The sequence below is a fragment of the Oryza glaberrima genome, chromosome 7 (genome assembly GCF_000147395.1).
Source record: "Oryza glaberrima chromosome 7, OglaRS2, whole genome shotgun sequence".
NCBI classification, from domain to species: domain Eukaryota; kingdom Viridiplantae; phylum Streptophyta; class Magnoliopsida; order Poales; family Poaceae; genus Oryza; species Oryza glaberrima.
The window spans coordinates 4,449,542-4,471,188 of record NC_068332.1 but is presented as its reverse complement, the minus strand read 5'-3'; the positions used below and the strand labels follow the sequence as shown (position 1 = coordinate 4,471,188).

Below are 21,647 nucleotides of genomic sequence, written 5' to 3'. Positions count from 1 at the left end.
TTGCCAGAAGACGGTCCGGAAGGAGGTTGCAGATGGTGGCAGCCACGAGGGGGCGGGCCTGGAGGAGAATTTTCAGAATATACTACCCAATATGCACTGCTCTCATCATTTGTCACCCAATTCGCACTACTTTGAAAATACACCACTAGAATGCGAATTTTCTACGTTTCGTCCCACTCCGTCTCCCCAAAGCCGCGCTTCGTCAGTTCATCCCTCTCGTGCCATTTGCCCGCACACATCTGACTGCCGGCGAGCTCGTCCTCCCCCACGCGTCGTTTCCCGCACGCATCTGGCCGCCGGCGAGCTTGTCCTTCCCCACGCAGGCGAGCTCGTCCTCCCTTCCCCACACCGGTGAGCTCCTCCTCCCCCACGCGCCGTTTGCCCGCATGCATCTAGCCGCCGGTGAGCTCGTCCTCCCCACACCAGCGAACTTTTCTTCGCGAATGATGGTGAGCTCTTCCTTCCCCATGCCGCCAGCTCTTCCTCTTATTGCCTCGTCCCGGCCAGATGCGCGCAGACGGCGCAAAGTAGTAGCACGAGGGTGACCTTCGGCGAGCTTGCTCATGTCGTCCCCGAGCTCAGCCGCCACCGCGGCCTCGAGCTCGTATAGAGCTCAGCCGCCGGAGCTCGACGCCCTCTGCGCTCCACCGTTGCTCCCCTCTCCTCCGGCCCTCCACCACGTGCGCTGATGGCAGCGACGGACGGGCGACGGCACGGCTGATGCGGGCAGCAACAGACGGGTGACGGCGCGGCTGACGCGGGAGGCGACGGACGGGCGATGGCGTGGCTAACACCGGTGCAAGCGGTGGCGGACTGACGACGGCGGCGCCAGGAGGACGGAGGATGACGGCGCGACTGACGCTAAGGGACAGAGTAGCACGGAAGGAAGAAAATTCGCACTCCAGTAGTGTATTTTGAAAGTAGTACGAATTAGGTGACAAATCCTGAAAGCAGTGCGTGTTGGGTGGTATGTTCTGAAAATTCTCGGCCTGGAGCGGGGAACTAGGGGCGGCGCATGAGCATGGGCGGTGCCGGCTGGAGTGTCCAAGGTGGAAAAAAAGCTTGGGCTCGTGAGCTCAACTCGGCTTGAATGCCAAACGAGCCAAGCCTAAGCCTCCTTTTCAGCTCGCTGAAATAAGCCAAGCTCGAGCTGGCTCGTGAGCCTAGGCTATCATGTACTTATCTGGATGATTTTATTTTATAGTGGAGTTATTATTTGTCAATATGCAATTTATCATCAAGATTTTGAAGAATTGAATATATGAATTTATATTAATTATACATGTTGATGATTTATTCTTGATTTTCTTAATGATTACAAATTATATATAAAGAGATGCTTCAATGGGAAGCAAGCCAGCTCGATCTATCTCGAGTCAAAGAAACGAGCCGAGCTGAGCTCATGTTTTAGCTTGTTTTCCTAACTTGGCTCGGCTCGTTTCCACGCGTAGCACGTCAGAGTCGGCAGCGGCGTAGGAATGACGAGGGGCGGCGCGGGGGCATACTTACCTTCCTTATGGTCCCATGAAACTCGCCTCATCAAATGGCTAGTACCATCTTCCTTGTCCTGTCTAATGATGAGGTCGTAAAGGTGAAAAATCAGGCAGGGACTATCTTGACGGTAGGTGGAGACACGGGGTGGAGAGGAAGGGGGAATCAGCGATCACCCGCCCCTCCCCCCTATACTCCTCTCTATTCTTTCCTTTCATCATAAAATTCAAAAAGAAAACACAAAGTTAGTAAAAAAAATCTAATACTCTCATTCATGTGCATAGACTTTATACCGTAAACTTTGCACGCATAAACTCTATGTATAGAAATATCTTATATATAAAATATTTGAATCTGAATTTGAATTTGAATCGGGTATATAAACTTTTGATTTATAAACATTCGCTTTACAAACTTTAGATGGATAAACTTTAGATGTGTAAACTTTAGGTGTATAAACTTACTAAAAGAGGAAAATATAAAAATATTTGAATTCGAATTTGAATTTGAATCGGGTATATAAACTTTTGACTTATAAACATTCGCTTTACAAACTTTAGATGGATAAACTTTAGATGTGTAAACTTTAGGTGTATAAACTTATTAAAAGAGAAAAAGAAAAAAAGAAAAAAAACGATCGCTGGCAGCGAGCGATCGCCTGTTAGCCTTCTCGGGCGAGGAAGGGGATAGAGTGCAAGAAAGGGGAGCCCAAGCTAGATGAGGTGGGCTTTGACACAGCGAGGCAGAAGTTTTTTTTTTTTTTACCTACTTAACGAGAGGGAATCTTGAAAGTGGACAAATATACTATAAAAATTATCAATTAACAGTAGAAATTTCAGGTTGTATTGAAGTGCATCACAACCATTGATGTTATAAAATAGAACTTGGGAACTTTCGATGATGTAAACTGATTTCACCAAATCAAATTCAAACCGCTAGAACCATGCATATGCATGCACGTCAAAAAGAAAAAAAAAAAAGAAATCCTCTAGGCTGCCGTCGCCATCGGCATGCATGGCGATGGCGTCATGGCAAGAGCACCGCACTCGATGTCGCCATTGCCATCCATCTTGTAGTGCACCTCCATGGTGGTCTTGGGCTTGGGCTTGGGCTTCACCTTGCGGTGGTCGGTGATGGCAATGGCGACGTCGTTGGGGAAGAGGCTGCGGAGCACGACGGCGTGCACGACGGTGGTGGCGAAGAGGCAGCCGACGGTGAGCGTGGCGGCAGCGGCGAGCGCGACGCAGAGCGCCCTGGCGAGGCGGGTGTCCTCCACCTCCGCCGCGTAGCGGATGGTGGCGGCGGCGGCGCTGGTCATCGGGAACGTGTACGCCCACCACGCCAGCGAGAACCTGACCCCGCCGAAGAGGCTGACGGCGCGCGCGGCGAGCGACGCGTACAGGAACATGGCGACGAAGTAGGCGAGCCTCGCGCCGAGCGCGAACTCGCCGGCGATGGCCGCCCACGCCACGGACGCCACGCTCGGCGTCGCCACGAAGAGGAAGAACACCGGGTGCAGCTCCCGCGGCAGCGCCTCGTTCGTCGGCAGCCGCTGGTACAGCGTCACGAACAGCACGACGTAGTGCGCCACGCCGATGGCGAAGAAGAACACGGCGCCCTCCCTGATCCCCATGGACGCGCCCAGCAGCGCGCCGACGAAGTTGCCGACGACGGACAGGTGGTTCGACGGGTTCGCCACCATGGACAGCCGCCTCTGCCCGCTCGACATCCACTGCCCATAGATCTTGAGCTCCAGGCACAGCATCGGCGCCATGAGCGCGTACCAGAGCCACGCCGGGAGCGCCGCCGTCGACGCCGCCACGGCGCGCGGCACGCCGATGGCGAGGAAGAGGCAGGCGATCAGCGGCGCGAAGAAGAAGTTCACCCTGACCGGGTGGAGGTACTCGCGGCGGACGGCCTCGAAGAAGAAGACCACCTTGCAGGCGTAGACGGCGGAGACGGCGCAGGTGAGCGCGACGGAGAGCCACCACAGCATGAGGTTCACGTCGGCGGCGACGTGCAGGTACCTCGTCGTCGGCGGCGACTCCGCGATCCTCTTCCACAGGATCGCCTGGCTGCCCATCCCAAGGCAGATCCCGAACGCCGACACCGGGAACCGCAGCAGGAATGGCCATGTCCTATCCACCGGCAGCACCAGCTCCTCCTCCGACTATACGAGTTGTAGCTTATTTTTTAGCATTGGCTTTTAATAAACCGCTAATATATATATATATATATATATATATATATATTCTTTATGAATTATTTTTTGGTTGTTTCATTTATTTTTCTATAGCTTACCCTGAGTTGGTCTAGTTCGGGGCCTTCCAGTGCGGCAAAGAAGCGGCCAACCTCGGGCGTGGACACAATGTGAGAATGGTGGTGACTATCCATGGCGGCATCCACGACTTGCCCTGCAGGTGAAGGGATGTCCGGCCCGATGCCCGCCAGGTGGCTGATCTGCCTCTCGAGTCTCCCCGACCACGTCTTGAATGAATCATAGCGTTTGTCCCGGCTCATCGACGACCGGCCGCCACCGGGGGTAGGCGGGGGTGACTGGAACGCTGTTGTCTCGTCTGTGAGCCGGCCGTTGTTGCTCAGCGACGTTGGCGAGCGCTGCTGTAACCTTTGTGTCATGTTCGACGCCATGGCTTGCCTCCGGAGATCTATGCCCGATGAGTCACTGACACCGGCAACAGGTGCGGCAAAGCCGGTTGGTGTTGCCGGCAGGCTGATGGACATAACCTTCTTCAGCTCGGAGGAGTCCGGTGAGTCAAGTGGCGGGAATATCACCTCGGTTTGTCGTGGTACACAGCGATGGAGCGGTGGCAACTGTAAAGAAGACAAACGACAATGACTCGGGTGGTGTTTGGATTCAGGGACTTAACTTTAGTCCCTATATTTAGACACTAATTTAGAGTATTAAATATAGACTACTTACAAAACTAATTACATAAATGAAAGCTAATTCGCGAGACAAATTTTTTAAGCCTAAGTAATCCATAATTAGAGAATGTTTACTGTAGCATCACATAGACTAATCATGGATTAATTAGGCTCAATAGATTCGTCTCACAAATTAGTCCAAGATTATGGATGGGTTTTATTAATAGTCTACGTTTAATATTTATAATTAGTGTCCAAACATCCGATGTGATAGAGACTTAAAAGTTTTAGTCTCATCTAAACAGGGTCTCACCCACCCTTTCATGTTCATGTCTGCTATGGCAGAATTAATGGATCAATAAGTTTGAGTATGAGGTGACTTACTGGTGCAAGGGATGTCACATTGGGGTGCCGCAGAGGGCGCAAGCTAGGTGGACGGCGCGAGCTTGTGGCCATGGCATCAAAGGCGGCATGGTCATCGGAGGCCTCAACATTAGCAAGAAGCGATTGCCCGTCATCTGGCTTGCCGATGCTAACCTCCATTGTCTAGGTGTGATCTACGGCATATATTGAGAATATTGAGTTGCGGACACCAATCAGTTCAACCTAAAAGCTTAATTAAATTGACGAGCGAATACTTATATTCCAACACTCCCCCCACACTATATTGGAAAACTTCCCCTCACTCAAGGCTTCCTTAGTCAATGGTCCCTTATATCTCAATCGTGGAATATAATATACATGAGTTGTACGATTTTATTTAATTGTGCTACCTAAGACTTGAACTTAATACATCTAACTCTCATACCTTATTGAATTACATGAGAAAAAATGGACAATTCACTATATACGAACACAAACAAATTTTAACTATAGTTTTGCTAGGAAAATTGGAAAAAACCAATTTAGAGCAAATCCACAAAATAATTTGTCTAGTTATGAACGACCTGGTGAAGGCTTATCAGATAGCTCCGCATGAGCAATGAATGAGCTTAAGCCCAGGTGCACGGATATTCAAATGTACACGGAACTAATTCAAATTCGTGTAGCATACTCGTCAAGGTAGAGTTTGTATTAAATATGTTTACATTGTCAGTTAGTGATTGGATTTGTAGCTAAACTCTTATTTTAGACTATTTTAAACAAGAGATGCACCATCTGAGATGATTGCATGGCTAGACAAGAGAACGACTGGGAGGCCTAAGGCTCGTTGATTCCTTATATATTATAATTATCAAGTTCGGGTTGTAGATTTTGGCTAAATCTTGTTAACAAATTGTCTCAGTATTGTCAAGTTTGAATCTTCAATAGCGTTATAACGTCTACTAATGCCGCTATCGTGACAGTTTTATAACTGTAAATGTAAAAGAATCAGGTATTTGCCTTGGCAAATAAAGCCTTTCTATGCGAAAGAACTATTTTTGAGGCCAAGATATATCGTTTTGCATGAGGTGATACACAGCAAGTACAAAATAAGAGATCAATCAAATGATAAGCATTACTATTTCGAAGTAGCTAGAGTTCGGAGAAGCGTACCAACGGGAGATTGAAAGGCTTCACTCTTCTCCTCGAAAAAGGAGAAAAATAAAGGCTTCACTCTTCTATGGATTTAATTAACAGATCGAGATTGAAGGGGGCATGCATCATGACAAGGAGTACTTAAGAACTTATAGAGCTCTGCCACTTGTTTTTTGTTCAACTTGGTACGATGTGCTCTTGCTGCGATAGTGTAGGCATTAAAAGAGGAATGTACATCTCTTGAACTAGTCCAACATTTACTTGGGTCCTCATTTCTCATCTTGAATTTGTACACGACCTGTCATGTTCAGTTAAACCCTGATAGACATAGAGATGTACTCCCTCCGTCCTTAAATATTTAACGCCGTTGACTTTTTTTAAACATGTTTGACCGTTCGTCTTATTTAAAAAAATTAAGTAATTATTAATTCTTTTCCTATCATTTGATTCATTGTTAAATATATTTTTATGTATATATATAGTTTTATATATTTCATAAAAGTTTTTAATAAGACGAACGGTCAAACATGTTTAAGAAAGTCAACGGCGTCAAATATTTATGGATGGAGGGAGTAGTTCCTAAGTCCAGGGAGTTAGAAGTTGGTATCGGTCGGGTTATTGACATCTTATTCCCTTGATTTTTCTGGGGAAGTCGGAGTCGTCCAATTGGATGGTGCTAGTCCTATCTTGGTGGTTAGGAAAGCTAGGTCGTGTCTGGGGTTTTAGCACAGTTTTCCTGTTATCAACTATTTATTGTAAGGTTTGGTATTGTTTTTTCTCTAAAATGAAGCACTCTTCTTATTATAACGCGGCCAATCAATTATGGTGGTGTTTAAAAAAATTATATTGTTTCAAAGAATCCTGTTTCTCTTCAATCCTTTGTAATGGAAAATTATTGTGAGGAATCTCATCCCTCCAGTGATTTATTAAAAAGTACTATCAAGGATGAAGTCTATTTTTTAAAAAAAAATCAAAGGTATTAATGGCGGGGATTGAAGAAATGGACCAAATTAGACGAGTGTAAATGCTTAACTGTGAGCTTTGATCCTTTCAAAGCTTGTTTGATTTGTGTAAATTACTGAGCTGTATAAACTGGTGACAAAAAATAATAATAAAAGCTTGTTTGATTTGTGTAACCCGGAAAGTTGACTAGACGCTGGAAACTTGGAAAACCATGTTGGACGGTGTGATGATCAAGGTTTTTGAAACTGGTTTTAGCAAAAAAAAAAACATGGTTTGATGATTAATGTTTAGAAAACAGGCTTTGGCCTCGTTCTTTTCTCTTGTTTCTCCAACAAGAGTTGGATGAAGATTAAATTTTTTGTGGTACGCTTTTCAAACTGCTAAACGGTGTGTTTCGTGCGAAAACTTTATATATGAAAGTTGCTCTAAAATATCATATTAATCTATTTTTCAAGTTTGTAATAATTAAAACTCAATTAATCATACGTTAATACCACATCGTTTTGCATAAAAAACTTAATCTTCATCTTTATCTTCAGAAGAAAAGAACACCACCTTTGTCTCATGATCCGGATTATGTACGTACGTAGTACAAATTGAAGGTTAGATTTTTTTTAATGGTGAAATAATTTTATCTAATTAAGTTTGAAAGTTTGAGTTCTAGATTTAGTTTTCAATTATAGACTAGCTACTTAGTCGCGCTTTGCGCGACTCTGAGCGTTAGCATAACCTACCTATATAATTAGACCATTGATCCTGATATTAATTGAAGGTACTGGTTTCATAAGTACGTTATTTTCTTTGTTCTCTAATATACTTCATTAATTTCTATATATAAGTATTTCTAGTTTGTTTAGTAAAGAGTAAGATTAAGGAGGAATGATCTCTTTTTGTCACTTACTATCAAATTTTGAGCTACTCCAATTGGCTCTTTCCGAACACGAGCTACTCCAATATGTATTGAAATTAGTGTCTTAGAAATGTTTATATTTGTATATAAAATTTGAATTATAGAAATACTTATTTTGGGAATGATGCAGTAGCTAGAGATGTAAATGGAGGAACGTTGTAATTGATTGACATTAGAAAATAGGCGAAGAAATTAAATAGGATATGACTATGTTGGTTAAGATGAGGGAGTAGAAGAAGAAATAGCTATATTTTAGGATAAATTTTGAATGTTAAAGGCACCTATATTTTAGATTGGAGACAGCAATAGCACTAAGTGCTCCTAAGTGTAGGGTGTACGTGTGTGCATTCGTAGGGACTATTTTAAAATAAAATTGGTACGTAGTGGATGCTATTTAGTTGTTGTGTATTGCTCCAATACCAAGCAAAAAAGTAGTATAACATAGCATTTGTGTGTACACTCTCGTACATTATAGGTATAAATTTGCATATAAATTCAATATAAATTTACAGCTAAGACGTCATATGTTTTTTTCCTTTATTTAGTCAGGAGATTAATTAAACATATGTATAGTGTTAAAAAGACTATTTTTGAACGGTATTGTTAAATAGACTAAGCACATGAGTTATCTGCTTTTTGAGATGAGCATGATGATCTGGAATCAACCGGATTGGTTCCCGTGTTTCCACAGTCATAGATGAGCATGATGATCCAATGGTGTATTTTTATTTACCAGTTCATCCAACGGTCCATACCATTGTAGATGATGTAGCTCATCCTCCTTTTAAAAAGCTTGTTGTTTCATATATGTAGGGGTACTAAAGTTGTTAGCTATAAATTTATATCTCTAGCATAGGGCTAATTATTTAATTAACATGGATATACATTTTGTACTTATGAGGCTAGTTTTTAAAATCCTTTTTATTGTAGGACTAAATTGTAATAAGGTAGTTACATCTGCCATCAGCCCATCATCTCTCCGCCCTCTACGCTTCCGTATTCCGCCTTTTCGCTTCGTTGCTGTAGCTGTTTTTTTCTCTCTTTTTTTTATTATTATTATTTTGTTGTCCCGCTGGGTAAGGTATCGTGGAATTGTCTAGAATCCCACTTTTTGATTGCCTTTCTCTCTGTACATCGGACGGTTAATATTCATTTCACCTTTTCTTTGCTTCTGATCCAATGGCCCTGAATCAATATGTGACGTGGCTCATTATGATGAAATCTTGAAATTTACTTTTCACTAATGTAGATATGTGCCAAACTACAACAAATCTCTTATTACTTCGTTACTTTCAATATATTTTCAATATACCGGCTTAGTCTTTTAGATGTGTATTCATTGGTAATGTATATGTATGTGTTCATATAAAAGGTGGGTACATCTAGGTGTATTCGCATTTGTACTTCAATTACAGGATTTGTTAGCAACAACCAATTCCATTTGTTTTGCTACTGGTCAGGGCCGTCCCGGCCCGTTTGGTTGGAGAGAGTTTTTAGAAGGAATTGGGAGTTTAGAGGGATTAGGCTATTAACTGCTTTGTTTGAATGGGATACATGGGAATTTTGGTGGGATGGAGACGGGGAATTGAGGGAGGAACTCCCTCCTTTTTAATATCTGGGTAGGGGATGGTAATTAGGAGGGAATTCCTCCTTTATTTTGCCTAAACAAATCTCAGCCATCCATTTTCATTAATGACCTAATCTCCAACTAAACTCCCTATCAATTTCCACCACATCTACCAAATAAGATACTGGGATTAAAAATCAAATTCCCATCTTAATCTAACCATCAATTCCCTCGTGTAAACTCATAATCCCCTTCCTTCAAGTTGCCAAACAAGCCGTAGGGGTGTGCGGCCAGCTCGCCCGCAGAGGGCCCCCAATTTTTAAGGCCCCTAGGCCCAAAACTTCAACACTAGATATACAACTCAATAAGTAAATTGGTAGCCCAGCTAGTTCTGAAAATCTGTTATTTTTCTCGTCATTTCGGCTTCGATTACGCCTTTGCCGGTTCGCACAGTTGCACCGGTTCACAATCTTGAATCGCCTCCCATTGTGGACCTCGCCAATTGCCAATCACAACGAACAAGAGGAGTAAACGACGCCTCACCTCTTTCTCTCATGCGGTCGTGCCACCTGACGCCTGCCGCGCCCCTATCTAATTCTTTCTGATAATTTCTAATCCGATAATCCCTAATTTTGGATTATCATTTTAGGCCATTCTAGATTGCTATGAAATATATTACGGAGTATAAATTATTTCCATATTATATCATCAATTAAGTTTTTATCCTTCAACTTTGCACAGGGCCTCCGAATTTGACGGGACGGCCCTGCTACTGGTCTTCTCAAGGATAACAAGCTGACAAGTGACAAACTGAATCAAAACAAATGGAATCGATCATTGTCACTATTCTCTGGCTTCATCGCTTGTACGTAATCCCGACCATGACAGTCTTTAATTAACAAAAAAGAAAACACAGACCGGTAACTGGCTAATTAATTACTGCTGGAGTGCTGGTTACCGGAAATTTACAGGACGAAATTGCAAACTGAAATTTTGAAAAAGAAAATTATCAGCAACTAGGAGGTTAATTACCAACCTATAACCGGGTGTGGAAAAATAAGCTTTAAATATAAATTCAAAATTTGAACAATTAATTTAAATTTACGTAATGGGTCTCTGGTTCTATATAGTTACAGGCCAACATTTTGAATCCTGATGATGATAAATATAGCACAGATGATCTTTCACATTACAACAATTCAAGTGGCAAGCTAGCCAAGTACTCTTCTGGAGTTCTGATCATTATATTGTCATAATGTATTAATGGAAAGCATAATTAAGAAACATTGAACACCGATCAGTGGCGATCCCAGCAGCACACACACACCCCCAACAGTTAGGGCACATGCATGTTTCAGTTCGACATATGTTCATGTTTGCTATATAGAAAAGAGCTAAATGATTACAATATAATTAGTTTTTTTTCCTGATCTTTCATATATACTTAGTATATACTTATGTGTTATTGGATTTATCTCGTATTTAGTCAACTCATTACATTGACACCTATTGAAATTAAATTTAGTCCAGTGTTTGACACTGACACTTAATTATATACTGATTTTTCATGGATTATGATAGGAGACGACTTGACTCATGCCTTGGACGAAATTAGAAGCCGATACATTCTCAAATTAATCTATGACCCAAAGACCTAGAACCCGCTCGAGAAGGGTGTGTTTAGTTCACGTTAAAATTGAAAGTTTGATTGAAATTGAAACGATGTGATGAAAAAGTTGAAAGTTTGTGTGTGTAGGAAAGTTTTAATGTGATGAAAAAGTTGAAAGTTTGAAGAAAAAGTTTGGAACTAAACTCGGCCCAAGTCTTGGCTTATTCAACGCATTCTCAGTTCTGAACTGGTGCAAATTGCTGTTAGCTTGTCTGCTTGTGGCTCTACTTCTGTTCTGTCTTCCACGTACAAAGGACATGTACACCATTGATAAATTTATTTCCTCCGTTTTTAAATATAAGTGTTATATGATTTCACATTTCTCCATCTACTCGTTTGTCTCAACCAATTATAATTATTTCTTGTTAAATTAATTAATTTACATTCTCATTTCAAGCAATCACAATTATTTCTCACTTTAGTCTTAATTTCTGCTAAAATTTCCATGAATGTTTATAACTTGCAAAATAGAGGGAGTAGGCATTAATGTATCCCCAGCCCACATGCATGCACTTCCATGCAAAGTTAATAGTTCCTCCAATTCTACATGTATGTGGTTTTAGCAAATCTCAACTCTTCTGTAAATTTAAATTGCTTTGAAACTTTTAGGTATTTTTTCAACTTTCTTTAATAGCAAATAAACCACGTGTATGTAACATTTTATATGTTAAACCGGTGAATTGCACTCACTCCTGTGTTTATTAGCTTCGAGTTACCACCATCTGAATCTATAAGCAAACTTTTCAAGATGTTAAAATATTAATTAAAAATTTCACCATCGGGTTATTGTAGTTTTTTCTCAGCTCTGAATAATCTTCCAATCCTTTTGTTCCATATCTAAATTTTATATTTTCACGTGTCACTTCTTTTAGCTTGACCAAATATACTATTCCTATACAAGTTAGCCTCATTTATCTGCAATTACATGTAGACACATCATCAAGAATACCATAGCCGTTGGATCGTTCTTTATTATATAGGATGATTACCAACCCAAAATAACTATACTATAAAGTTTTATAATTTTCTGTTGTAGAAATTAATTTGAAGGAACAAACAAAAGAAATATATTTTAAATTTTGAAAAGTCGATTTAGAAAAAAAAATTTTAAGAAATGCCGATGAACAAATTAAGATGAGAAGCATGATTCCTAATCCGTTTTGAGAAAAAAAACACGTCTAGCTAACCCCTGGGTCAATGGATCAATTGTCATGACTCATGATGAGCGTGTGCACTAATATGGTGGACGGGCGAGACGACTAGAGGGGACTAGCAACAGAAGTCAATTGCAGTGTGCATTAATATGTTTGGTTAGACGGCTGAGACTCGAGATTTGCAGGAGACTCGTAGAAGGAGCATAGTCCATGACGAATACCTCCTTCGACTCAGACCGGCTGCAGGTCAATTCATTAATATAGGTTCGAGATACATCGAGATGAAATATCCTCCTATGAATACTTCCTCCAATATAAAATAAAATATAGTGATATATACCATATAGTACTATAAAAAAATATAGTACCAAATCTTTTATTAGGTTGTATCTACTCAAGTATACTAGTATATTAAGTTGTGCATCACGCAACTATAAGCTACCTCTCTTTTAAATACTGTCTATAGATTGTGATAGCAATAATAAGCTTAAATTTGTAATGATGATTAATCATAACATCTTTAATAGGTGCATAGCTGATAGTTACATCAGCATATCACACACACACACAACACACACACACATACACATATATATATATATGCTCATCACTAATATATATAACTTTGAATGATATAAAGCTTAGTCGGATCATATTAATCTTTATTAAAAGATGAGGTTTATTTGTAAACCGTGTGAGTTGTAAAATTATATACACAGCATTTGTTGGATCTTTCTAAATATAGGTCAATGATCTATTTGTAAAATTTTTTTCCTCAAAGGAAAGTTGCATAGATAGAGTAAGAGGGTATATTTGTAAAATAGTTTTTTAATTAAAAGTGTACATTATAAAATTATATCCATAACCTTACTGTTTTTTCTTAGTAGGTTAAGGAAGTTTCTAGATAAAGTGAATACAATGGCTCAGATTTCTTCTTGCTATTTTGTCTTTATGTGTGGCTATTATTTTGTTGATTATGTGGTTCATCCTATATTAAGTTGTGCATCGTGCAACTATAAACTCCCTCTCTATTAAATATGTCTATAGATTGTGGTAGCAATAATAAGCTTAAATTTGTAATGATGATTAATCATAACATCTTTAATGGGTGCATAACTGATAGTTACATCAGCATATCACACACACATATATATATGCTCATCACTAATATATATAACTTTGAATGATATAAAGCTTAGTTGGATCATATTAATCTTTATTAAAAAAAATGAGGTTTATTTGTAAACCGTGAGAGTTGTAAAATTATATGCACAACATTTGTTGAATATTTCTAAATATAGGTCAATGATCTATTTGTATTTTTTCCTCAAAGGAAAGTTGCATAGATAGAGTAATAGGGTATATTTGCAAAATAGTTTTTTAAATAAAAGTGTACATTGTAAAATTATATCCATAACCTTACTAGTTTTTTAGTAGGTTAAGGAAGTTTCTAGATAAAGTGAATCCAATGGCTCAGATTTCTTCTTGCTATTTTGTCTTCATGTGGATCCAGTGGCTATTATTTTGTTGATTAGAGCAAGTATTATGATAGGCTATAAGCAGGCTAAATCCTACGTGGAGGAGAGAGAGAGAGAGGAAGAGAGAGAAGAAAGTGGGCGTTTTACACACCGCCGGCTGCCATCGGTGTTTGCCTCTCTGTTCGTGGGCCAGGCTGCATCAAAACGCCAGCTTACCGCCCGCAGCCGGCGCAGCGGCGGGCGAAGAGCGACGCATGCAGCCGGCTGGCCGGCTGCGTTGTTAATCTTGCTCTTATGTGGCTCATCCTAGTTAATTCTTGGGATTCACTATTCACTTATAGAGATATATGTGTTATATTTTTTAAGCAAAAAGGTAGAGAGACTCTACCTTATATATGTGTTATATTTTTATGATGGATGGAGTAACAGATTTCATACTACATCGTTCAATCAGAGTTTACCTTATCGCGCAATAATTGCGGTTACCGTCGGGGCACAGTAACGGTTTTCCGCGATATGGTTTGAATGAAATTCGAGCAAATTGAAAATTCCAAAAAAAAAATCAAAAGAATTCATGGATGTAGTTCTTGATTTTTAGTGGCAGATGGTGAAGAAGTTTTTGGAAATAGAGTAATATAAATTGAAATTTGAGGGCAAAATCAAAAATAGTTTAGAAATTAGAAAAAGAAAAAATGTATTAGGTTTAGGTCAAATACATTGTGAAAGATTGATGTTTGTTGAGATTTGAAATTTTGTGAATAGGTGAAAAATGGTTTGCTAGTGATGCGGAAAATGGTTTTGTAGAGGTGATATGTTATTTGTTGGGTGAGTAGATATGCTCATGTTTAGTGATGGATATTTATTGTAATAATAGTGGGTCATTTGTTGCTCGTGTGAAATATGGTAGTAATATGCAAGTAATGCTATTATGCTATAAAATATTGAATTGCTTTGAAGTCCATAATATAGAAAAATTAATGCCGAATTTTTGTATTTTACACCCCAAAAGTTAGATATATTATTCCAATTATCCCCAATTTATGCACACATTTAAGTGTTTTTTTTGAATTTTTTCTAGTGGCAATTCAATTTCACTAGGCTACGAAGTCACGCATTCGCGTGACTCAAACCCGCCTATTATACATGGTCAAAAATTGTAAAAAAAAATCCATAAAAAATTGAGTAAATAACCAATTACAACATTCCACCAGTTTTCCTCATTTCAATCAATCGTAATCTTCTATCATTGAATTTTACCTATTTTTTAAATATCCGTATTGAATCTTAAACTTCTTATATGCTGAGAAGGTAATATGTTGAGAAGGTAGTACAATGCGACCATTTCAAGAAATCAAAGATATATTAAATTAAGAGCTTATATATATAATTAATTTTATGGAAGGATCAAATTACAAAATTGCATTGACATATGTCCTCATCTTACAGTATTGCACATCTCTCTCCTCACCGATTTATCTCAGTTTGGATTTGGAGACTCTGGAAGCCTCATGAAGATTTGCCAGCACCTGTAGTTTTGTAATCTATGTTTATCCAACGGCATATGTCGTTTCACTATTAGCATATCCGACAATTAATATTGAGTCTGTTCGGATGCTATATGCAGCGGCTGCACTGCTGCAGCTGCCAATACAAAACATTAATACAAAACATTGTTCCTATTGACTGCAGTACAAACACTGTTCCTATTGACTGCAGTACAGTAATAAAAATTGCAACCGAACAGAGCCACTATTTTGAAGGCGTGGCACATTCCTTGATGCATTGTGTGATTTTGTTTTCACTAGTTAAGATGTGTTCTGCTATACAACCGGCAATAACCATGTGAATATTGTGGTTATCACTAGAAACCATGCACCATGCAGTAACTGTGCCAAAACAACCGATTTTTTAATTCAAATTTTTTGAGGTAAATTTTACACGGTTTTTTTGTGGTTACTACGGTAACCACCAACCACGGGGTAGCGGTAACCCCCAAACAACAGTAGGGGTAACCCTGTGTTCAACCTTTTTATTCACGCCCCTAATAATATATTTACTATCTCATTATCATTTACTTGTTAGTACCTTCAATGTTATTTTGAATTTGGCCATGAAAAAAAATTTGGAAATACAATATTTTGACAGAATATCATGTTCAAAATTTGCGGCGGTGTTAAATTTTGATTTTGGAAAGAATATGCTAATAAGTACTCTTTCTACTTTCTAGGTTGTAAGATGTTTTAGTCTTTTGTTCTAAGTCAGATTTCTTCAGCAAGCTCATAGAAATACGTAGTAACACACCAAATTCATTAAATCCATTACTGGCTATATTTATAGTACACTTGTTTTTGTGCTAAAAACGCAGTTGTGTTTTCTATAAATATGGTCAAACTAAAAAAAAGCTTGACTTGGTAAAAAACAAAAACATCTTAATTTAGAACGGAGGGTTTCAAACTGAGTGTATTTAAAAACGGGTCAAGTATTTGGTAGACTTGGGAGACTAGCGGTAGCAGGAGACTCACGTAACACGTTGCAGTGTGCATTAAGATGTTTGATATATGGCTGAGACTTGAGATTAGCATAAGAATGTCATGACTACCTGGTCAAACCCTCTTGCGAACATAATTCTCCCATTTTTCACACCCCAATAAAATATTTTTATGTCGTTGCTAGCGTCCTACTTGTGGGTTGTGACAGATGCCAAACAAACGTACCAATGCAAAAACTATTCAAACAAACGTACCAATGCAAAAACTATTCATGGCTACATCAGGTCAACTAATACCCTGCATAAATACATGTGCAAAAAAAAAGGGTAAAAATTTCACTCAAAAGGTTAGTGACTAGTTTGGCCAAAGTCCATATGAAAGTAAAACTACTCAGTTCTAATTTGATGTGCAAGGAGTTTTTAAAGAATCTTTACTGGGCTCTAGCAAGGAGTAATTTCTGATGAGGAAAATTCTTACATAGCTTAAATAGAAGGGTTTATTGGTAAATACATAGCCTATCATAGTAAGCGACAAAACAGTTCATGGCCTTATACATAGGCTAAATAGCATAGAGTTTACAACGCGCTGGAAGTTGCAGCATTATTGTTGTAACATTCTCTGGTTCTGTCGTCTAACACAATGGAGAACAAACGAATAAATTTCAAACCAGAAAACCGCCCTTAAGATGATGTCAACTAAAGCCGTGTTCCGTTTTGGGCAGAACAAACAAACACGAGAGGGGAGCATGATGATTCTCAAGGTACGTTCATGACCTGGATGGACTGCAGCATGTCGGAGAGCGCGATGACGAGGTCGCCGGACTGGATCATGCCCCTGGCCTTGAGCAGCGAGAAGGTACGGTTCAGGTTGCTCTCCATGTCGTCCGAGAAGCTGAGGCGGAAGGGGATGAGGCCCCATTGGAGGTTCAATCGTCTCCTCACAGATGTCGAGGTCGTGAAGGCGAAGATCGGGCAGTCAGGACGGCACCGCGAGAGCAGTGAGGCCATGTGGCCAGTGTTTGTGTAGACGAAAACGGCATCTACCTCCAATTTGTTGGCTGCAACTCAAATTAGCTGTGGTTAGGCCTTGCCCAGATATGCAAATGGCAAAATTCAGTAGTCTGAGTTGATAATAACCATGGCAATGCACAATAACAAAAAGAAGTAACAGCGAGAAAACGATTCATATATACAGCAGCAGTCCAACAATAGAAGTAGAGTTGGCAGTGGTTACCCATTTTAGCAGCCGAAATGCAGATTTCTTCTGATATTTTGTCAGAGAAGGAAGATGAAACATCTTTAAGTTCCAGTTCCTCATGGCGCTTCTCCTCTCTCCACCACTTCTCAATCCTTAGGCTAACACTCCGGAGGACACTAAGAGCTTTCTCTGGATATCTCCCCATTGCTGACTCACCTGAAAGCATAAGCGCATCTGCACGCTGACGAACTGCTTCAGAAACATCAGCAACCTCGGCCCTGGTGGGCGTAGGATACTCAATCATCGATTCAAGAAGCTGCGACGCAACAATGACTGGCTTGTTGAGCTGCCTGCACAGTTTAACTATCTTTTGTTGTACTGAGGGGACTTGCTCCAAGGGAATTTGTGCACCCATATCCCCTCGGGCTACCATGGCACCATCTGAAGCACGGATTATCTCCTCCAAGTTCTTCAAAGAGTCAATGCTCTCGATCTTTGCAATGACTGCTATATCGCTGATAAGTGACAATATACAATAACCATAAAGGTTAGCAAAAAGGAAACTAATATTTCGGGAATGCAATGCCTAGCTTTTTTAATAGAAATATATGTAATCTTTCTTGGTTCTTTGGGACATATAAACACTATACACTATACCGATATATTTGTATGGTCCATTTTCTTAAGCCATCTAAATTCATGCATTTTATTAATCATGTTCACTCTTCTAGAAATAAAAGAATACACGTAAAGCAACCTAAAAGTGAATTACTACACTACTGCAAATCTAAACTAGAAACAGTACAAAATAATATATTGATCAGTTTTTTTGTTTGAACAGGTATGGAGCAACCAAGACAATCTTCAACACATCAGAACTTACTGCCATAGTCCACTTGGCTCTACTACAAATCGAAAAAATTGATTGGAGAAACTAACAACAAAGAGACCATATGTCCTAATAAAAACCAAGATTGTTGGTGCAAAAGAGTTGACACTATAGCAAGTTATGGCTAACTCAACATTTAAGTAATAACTAGTTAAAAACAGTGCGTTCATACTAAGCTGATCATCTGAGGGGTAGCTGACTGAAAAGCTTACCCAACTGGTACCACAGAATTGGACAAGAACCAAAAGCAGCAGATGCACAAGAGTTGGATAGTTACAGTATTAGTCATATATATGGTGCCATCAGTTCAACCATCAAACCATGTACTTAGCTTCATGGAGGTATGAGCTCAATCAAGAAGAGAGTATTTATACTCATCTTACCTGCCACGGCTCCTTGCAGCTATATAGCTTTTCAGATGGTTAATTACTTCTGCAGATTTGACAAACGAAACTGCAATAAAATCTACGCCTTCAGAAATTCCAAAGTCTATGTCAAGCCAATCCTGCAGAAGTTGCACAGAAATAAGAATCATCATTTCTCAACAACAATAACTCTTGGTAACAGTCCACATAAAGCTTTCTAAGAAATGGATGGTGGACTTTTTCGAATATATGCAGATATTATTCACTATTACAACACAATGGTTTGAGTAAACCAGGTAATTCATTTGGGCTGACCTCAGTAGTAACATGTAAAACATGAACTGTTTGTGCAACAAAATGACATAACCATTCAGCCTACTTTTTTATTACAGGCTTGCAGCAACAAATTTGCCATGCTAGTGAATTTACCTTTGATGAAATGGTAGGTAGCATAGCGTTCCTCTCACGGACAATACTACCATCCCGCCAAAATGTAAGATTGGCACGTGGCAGCAACAAACCAGGATCTGTGCAACGGCACTTGACATCTGGTCCTAATTTCTCAACCACCTCAAACCGAGCCATGCCACCATCAACAAGAAGCTCATCACCAACTCTCACATCTGTGTAGTGTTCAAAAAACACATTACAGAGGGGAATAGAAATATAAATAAGACCAACAGAAGAGATCTGCTTGAAAATAACCTTCAGCGAAGCCTTCGTAGTTCACATGAATAGTTCGTTCTGGGGGAGGTGCCTCAAAGGATCTTACGCTAAATGTCCATATTTCTCCATCCTGTGAAATCCAACAAAAGAAAAAAAAAGCATTAAAATAAATAACTATTAGAGGGGCATATTGCCACCAGGAAAACCCAAGAAGAACCAATAAAAGGCATGGCTAGAAAAAGTAAAGTAGTTATCATTGGATATGACTAGGAGGGAGCGCTAGATAGCGGTCAAGCCACTTGTAATATGTTTCAAATGAAAAAAATTATGCAAGAATCTTATTTTTGAGAGTGGTGAGCCAGTCATATGAGAGAATTCATTAATCTCTAAGATTATGTCATGGTTCATTGACATAGGTGATACAGAAACTTTGGAGCATCAGATATTGTTAACTTCAATTTCTTTACCCTTTTTTTAATGTGAAACTTCAATTCTTTACTGGAGCAAGAACAGAGCTTATGACTGCCAAACCAAGTCAATAAAACTCAAACTACAGATGCCTGCATGCTTCTGCTGAATCTAATAAACAAAATTCAGATGCGGTGTTCCTTTTTCAGCTGGAAAGCAAGATTTACACTATAGGCTGACATTACAGGAACAAGAGCCTGTTGGGCCATGTACAACACACATACATAGCTGACAATTAGGCCAAACTAACTGTGTTTCTCTACCAGCGCGGACAATAGCATGAAAAGTAGCAGAGTATTCAATAGTTAACAAGGAGGCCAGCACTTGGAATGGTTACACGCTTAAATAGGTGGTTAATTTAGCTTGTTGACAGGTCTATAACATGGTAGTCCCAGAAGGGGCTGGAGCACTTGCTCAAGTGAGATTATGATGTGGCTCTCTCTTTTGCATCTACCTGAGCATCTCTTATATTCTCTGCAGTAGAATCTGGATTCATGTTATCACCCAACTTGCGATAAAGTTGCGCAAAATCCAAACTGGTATCCCCACTCCAGGGAATGTTGGGTGCTAGTAGCATTTCATGGAAGAATATTCCATAACAATACTAGTGTTCCCCTTCACTGTGCAAACATGAACCTGAGCTCAAATCTAGATCTACCGAGTCACGGTGTCAGGACATCTTCTTTATCCGAATTCCAAGTCGAATAAAGCACGCATTCCTACTCACTAGTAGTATGAATTCACGTACTTGGTAGCACCACGCACGCGGTACTCGCCGAATTCCATCGAACGCATGAAAGCAAATTAGCAAGGCGGCAATGCCAAAGGCAGAATCCAGCGGCAGCTAAGCTCACCTCCGCCTTGGCGGCGGCGGCGCCGCCGAGGTCCCCCATGTGGATCTCGCTCCCCTCGGTGTCCATCATGACGGCGACGGCGAACCCCTTCTCCTCGTTGAGCCTCCGCACGGCGCGGATGACGCCCCGGTGCCACTCCCGGTCCCCGTGGCACATGTTGACGCGCGCGACGTTCATCCCGCCGACGGCGAGCGCCTCCAGCTCGTCGGCGCCGCAGGTGGCGGGCCCCACGGTGCAGACGAGCTTGGTGCGCCGCGTGCTCCGGAACCCGTTCTCCCTCAGGTCGGCCTCCGTCGCCACGTCAACATCAATATGCGACGATGCCGCCGCCGCGGCGGACGGGGGCGCGACGAGGATCCCGTTGGGGTTGGGGAAGTCGGCGGCGCTGTTGTTCCCGGAGCCGCTGCTGCAGCTGGCCGTGAGACGGGCGAGGCGGCGGCCGGGGAGGCGGAGGGTGGTGGGCGGGAGTGGGGGCCCAGCAGAGGGCTTCCTCGGGGCGGCGAGGTGGAGGAGGGTGTGGGCCGCGGCGGCGGTGGCTGTGGCGGCCATGGCGGCGGCGGCGGCGGTGGAGGCGGAGATTTTTACGGGGTTTTGTGTTGAGTTGAGGCGTTGGATTTGGGCGGAGATTGCGAGGTGAAGTAGTAGACGAGGGGGGGGGGGGGGAGTGGGAGGGAGAATGCTTTTGATGACGTGGAGGGTGACGTGGCAGGAGGAGTGGGGCCACGTGCGCGACTGACCGAGTGAGCTTGGCTTCGCGGTACACTCCGGTCCGTCGCGTGTTTGACGCTGGGTGAAGTGAACCCGACGGTTTACGAATTTGTTCGAATTCTGTCCGAAGCTTCCTCAAACCAAATTTCGGACAAATTTGGTTTGGATCAAATTTCGGACAAAATTCACTGTGTTTTGCGAAATTCGTCGTAACGCTAAGCGGTCCCGCACTTCAACAGAATGCAAACCAAGGAACAGTGGTTGCCAACACAGTCGAACTGTCGAAGTTTTGTTTGGAAGAAAATTCATCCAGAACTCAAGTTGCCACTGATTCAATCCCGTGCAATTTCTGCAACAGCACGAGCCAAGACTTCT

At 41.2% G+C, this 21,647-nt stretch overlaps 2 protein-coding genes across 2 annotated transcripts; both read right to left on the bottom strand.

The window, feature by feature from the left end:
• Nucleotides 1-2,479: 2,479 nt before the first annotated feature.
• On the bottom strand, nucleotides 2,480-4,920 carry LOC127780648 (S-type anion channel SLAH2-like). The gene is made up of 3 exons (XM_052307583.1): nucleotides 4,762-4,920; nucleotides 3,793-4,323; nucleotides 2,480-3,661 (listed from the first exon to the last, which is right to left on the bottom strand). Exons 1-3 carry the CDS (start codon nucleotides 4,918-4,920, stop codon nucleotides 2,480-2,482), a joined length of 1,872 nt encoding a protein of 623 aa, XP_052163543.1.
• Nucleotides 4,921-16,579: 11,659 nt separating this feature from the next.
• LOC127778518 (pyruvate kinase isozyme A, chloroplastic) lies at nucleotides 16,580-21,188 on the bottom strand. The gene is made up of 6 exons (XM_052305138.1): nucleotides 20,565-21,188; nucleotides 19,282-19,372; nucleotides 19,006-19,199; nucleotides 18,595-18,716; nucleotides 17,359-17,837; nucleotides 16,580-17,182 (listed from the first exon to the last, which is right to left on the bottom strand). Exons 1-6 carry the CDS (start codon nucleotides 21,111-21,113, stop codon nucleotides 16,881-16,883), a joined length of 1,737 nt encoding a protein of 578 aa, XP_052161098.1. The 5' UTR covers nucleotides 21,114-21,188; the 3' UTR covers nucleotides 16,580-16,880.
• Nucleotides 21,189-21,647: the final 459 nt, after the last annotated feature.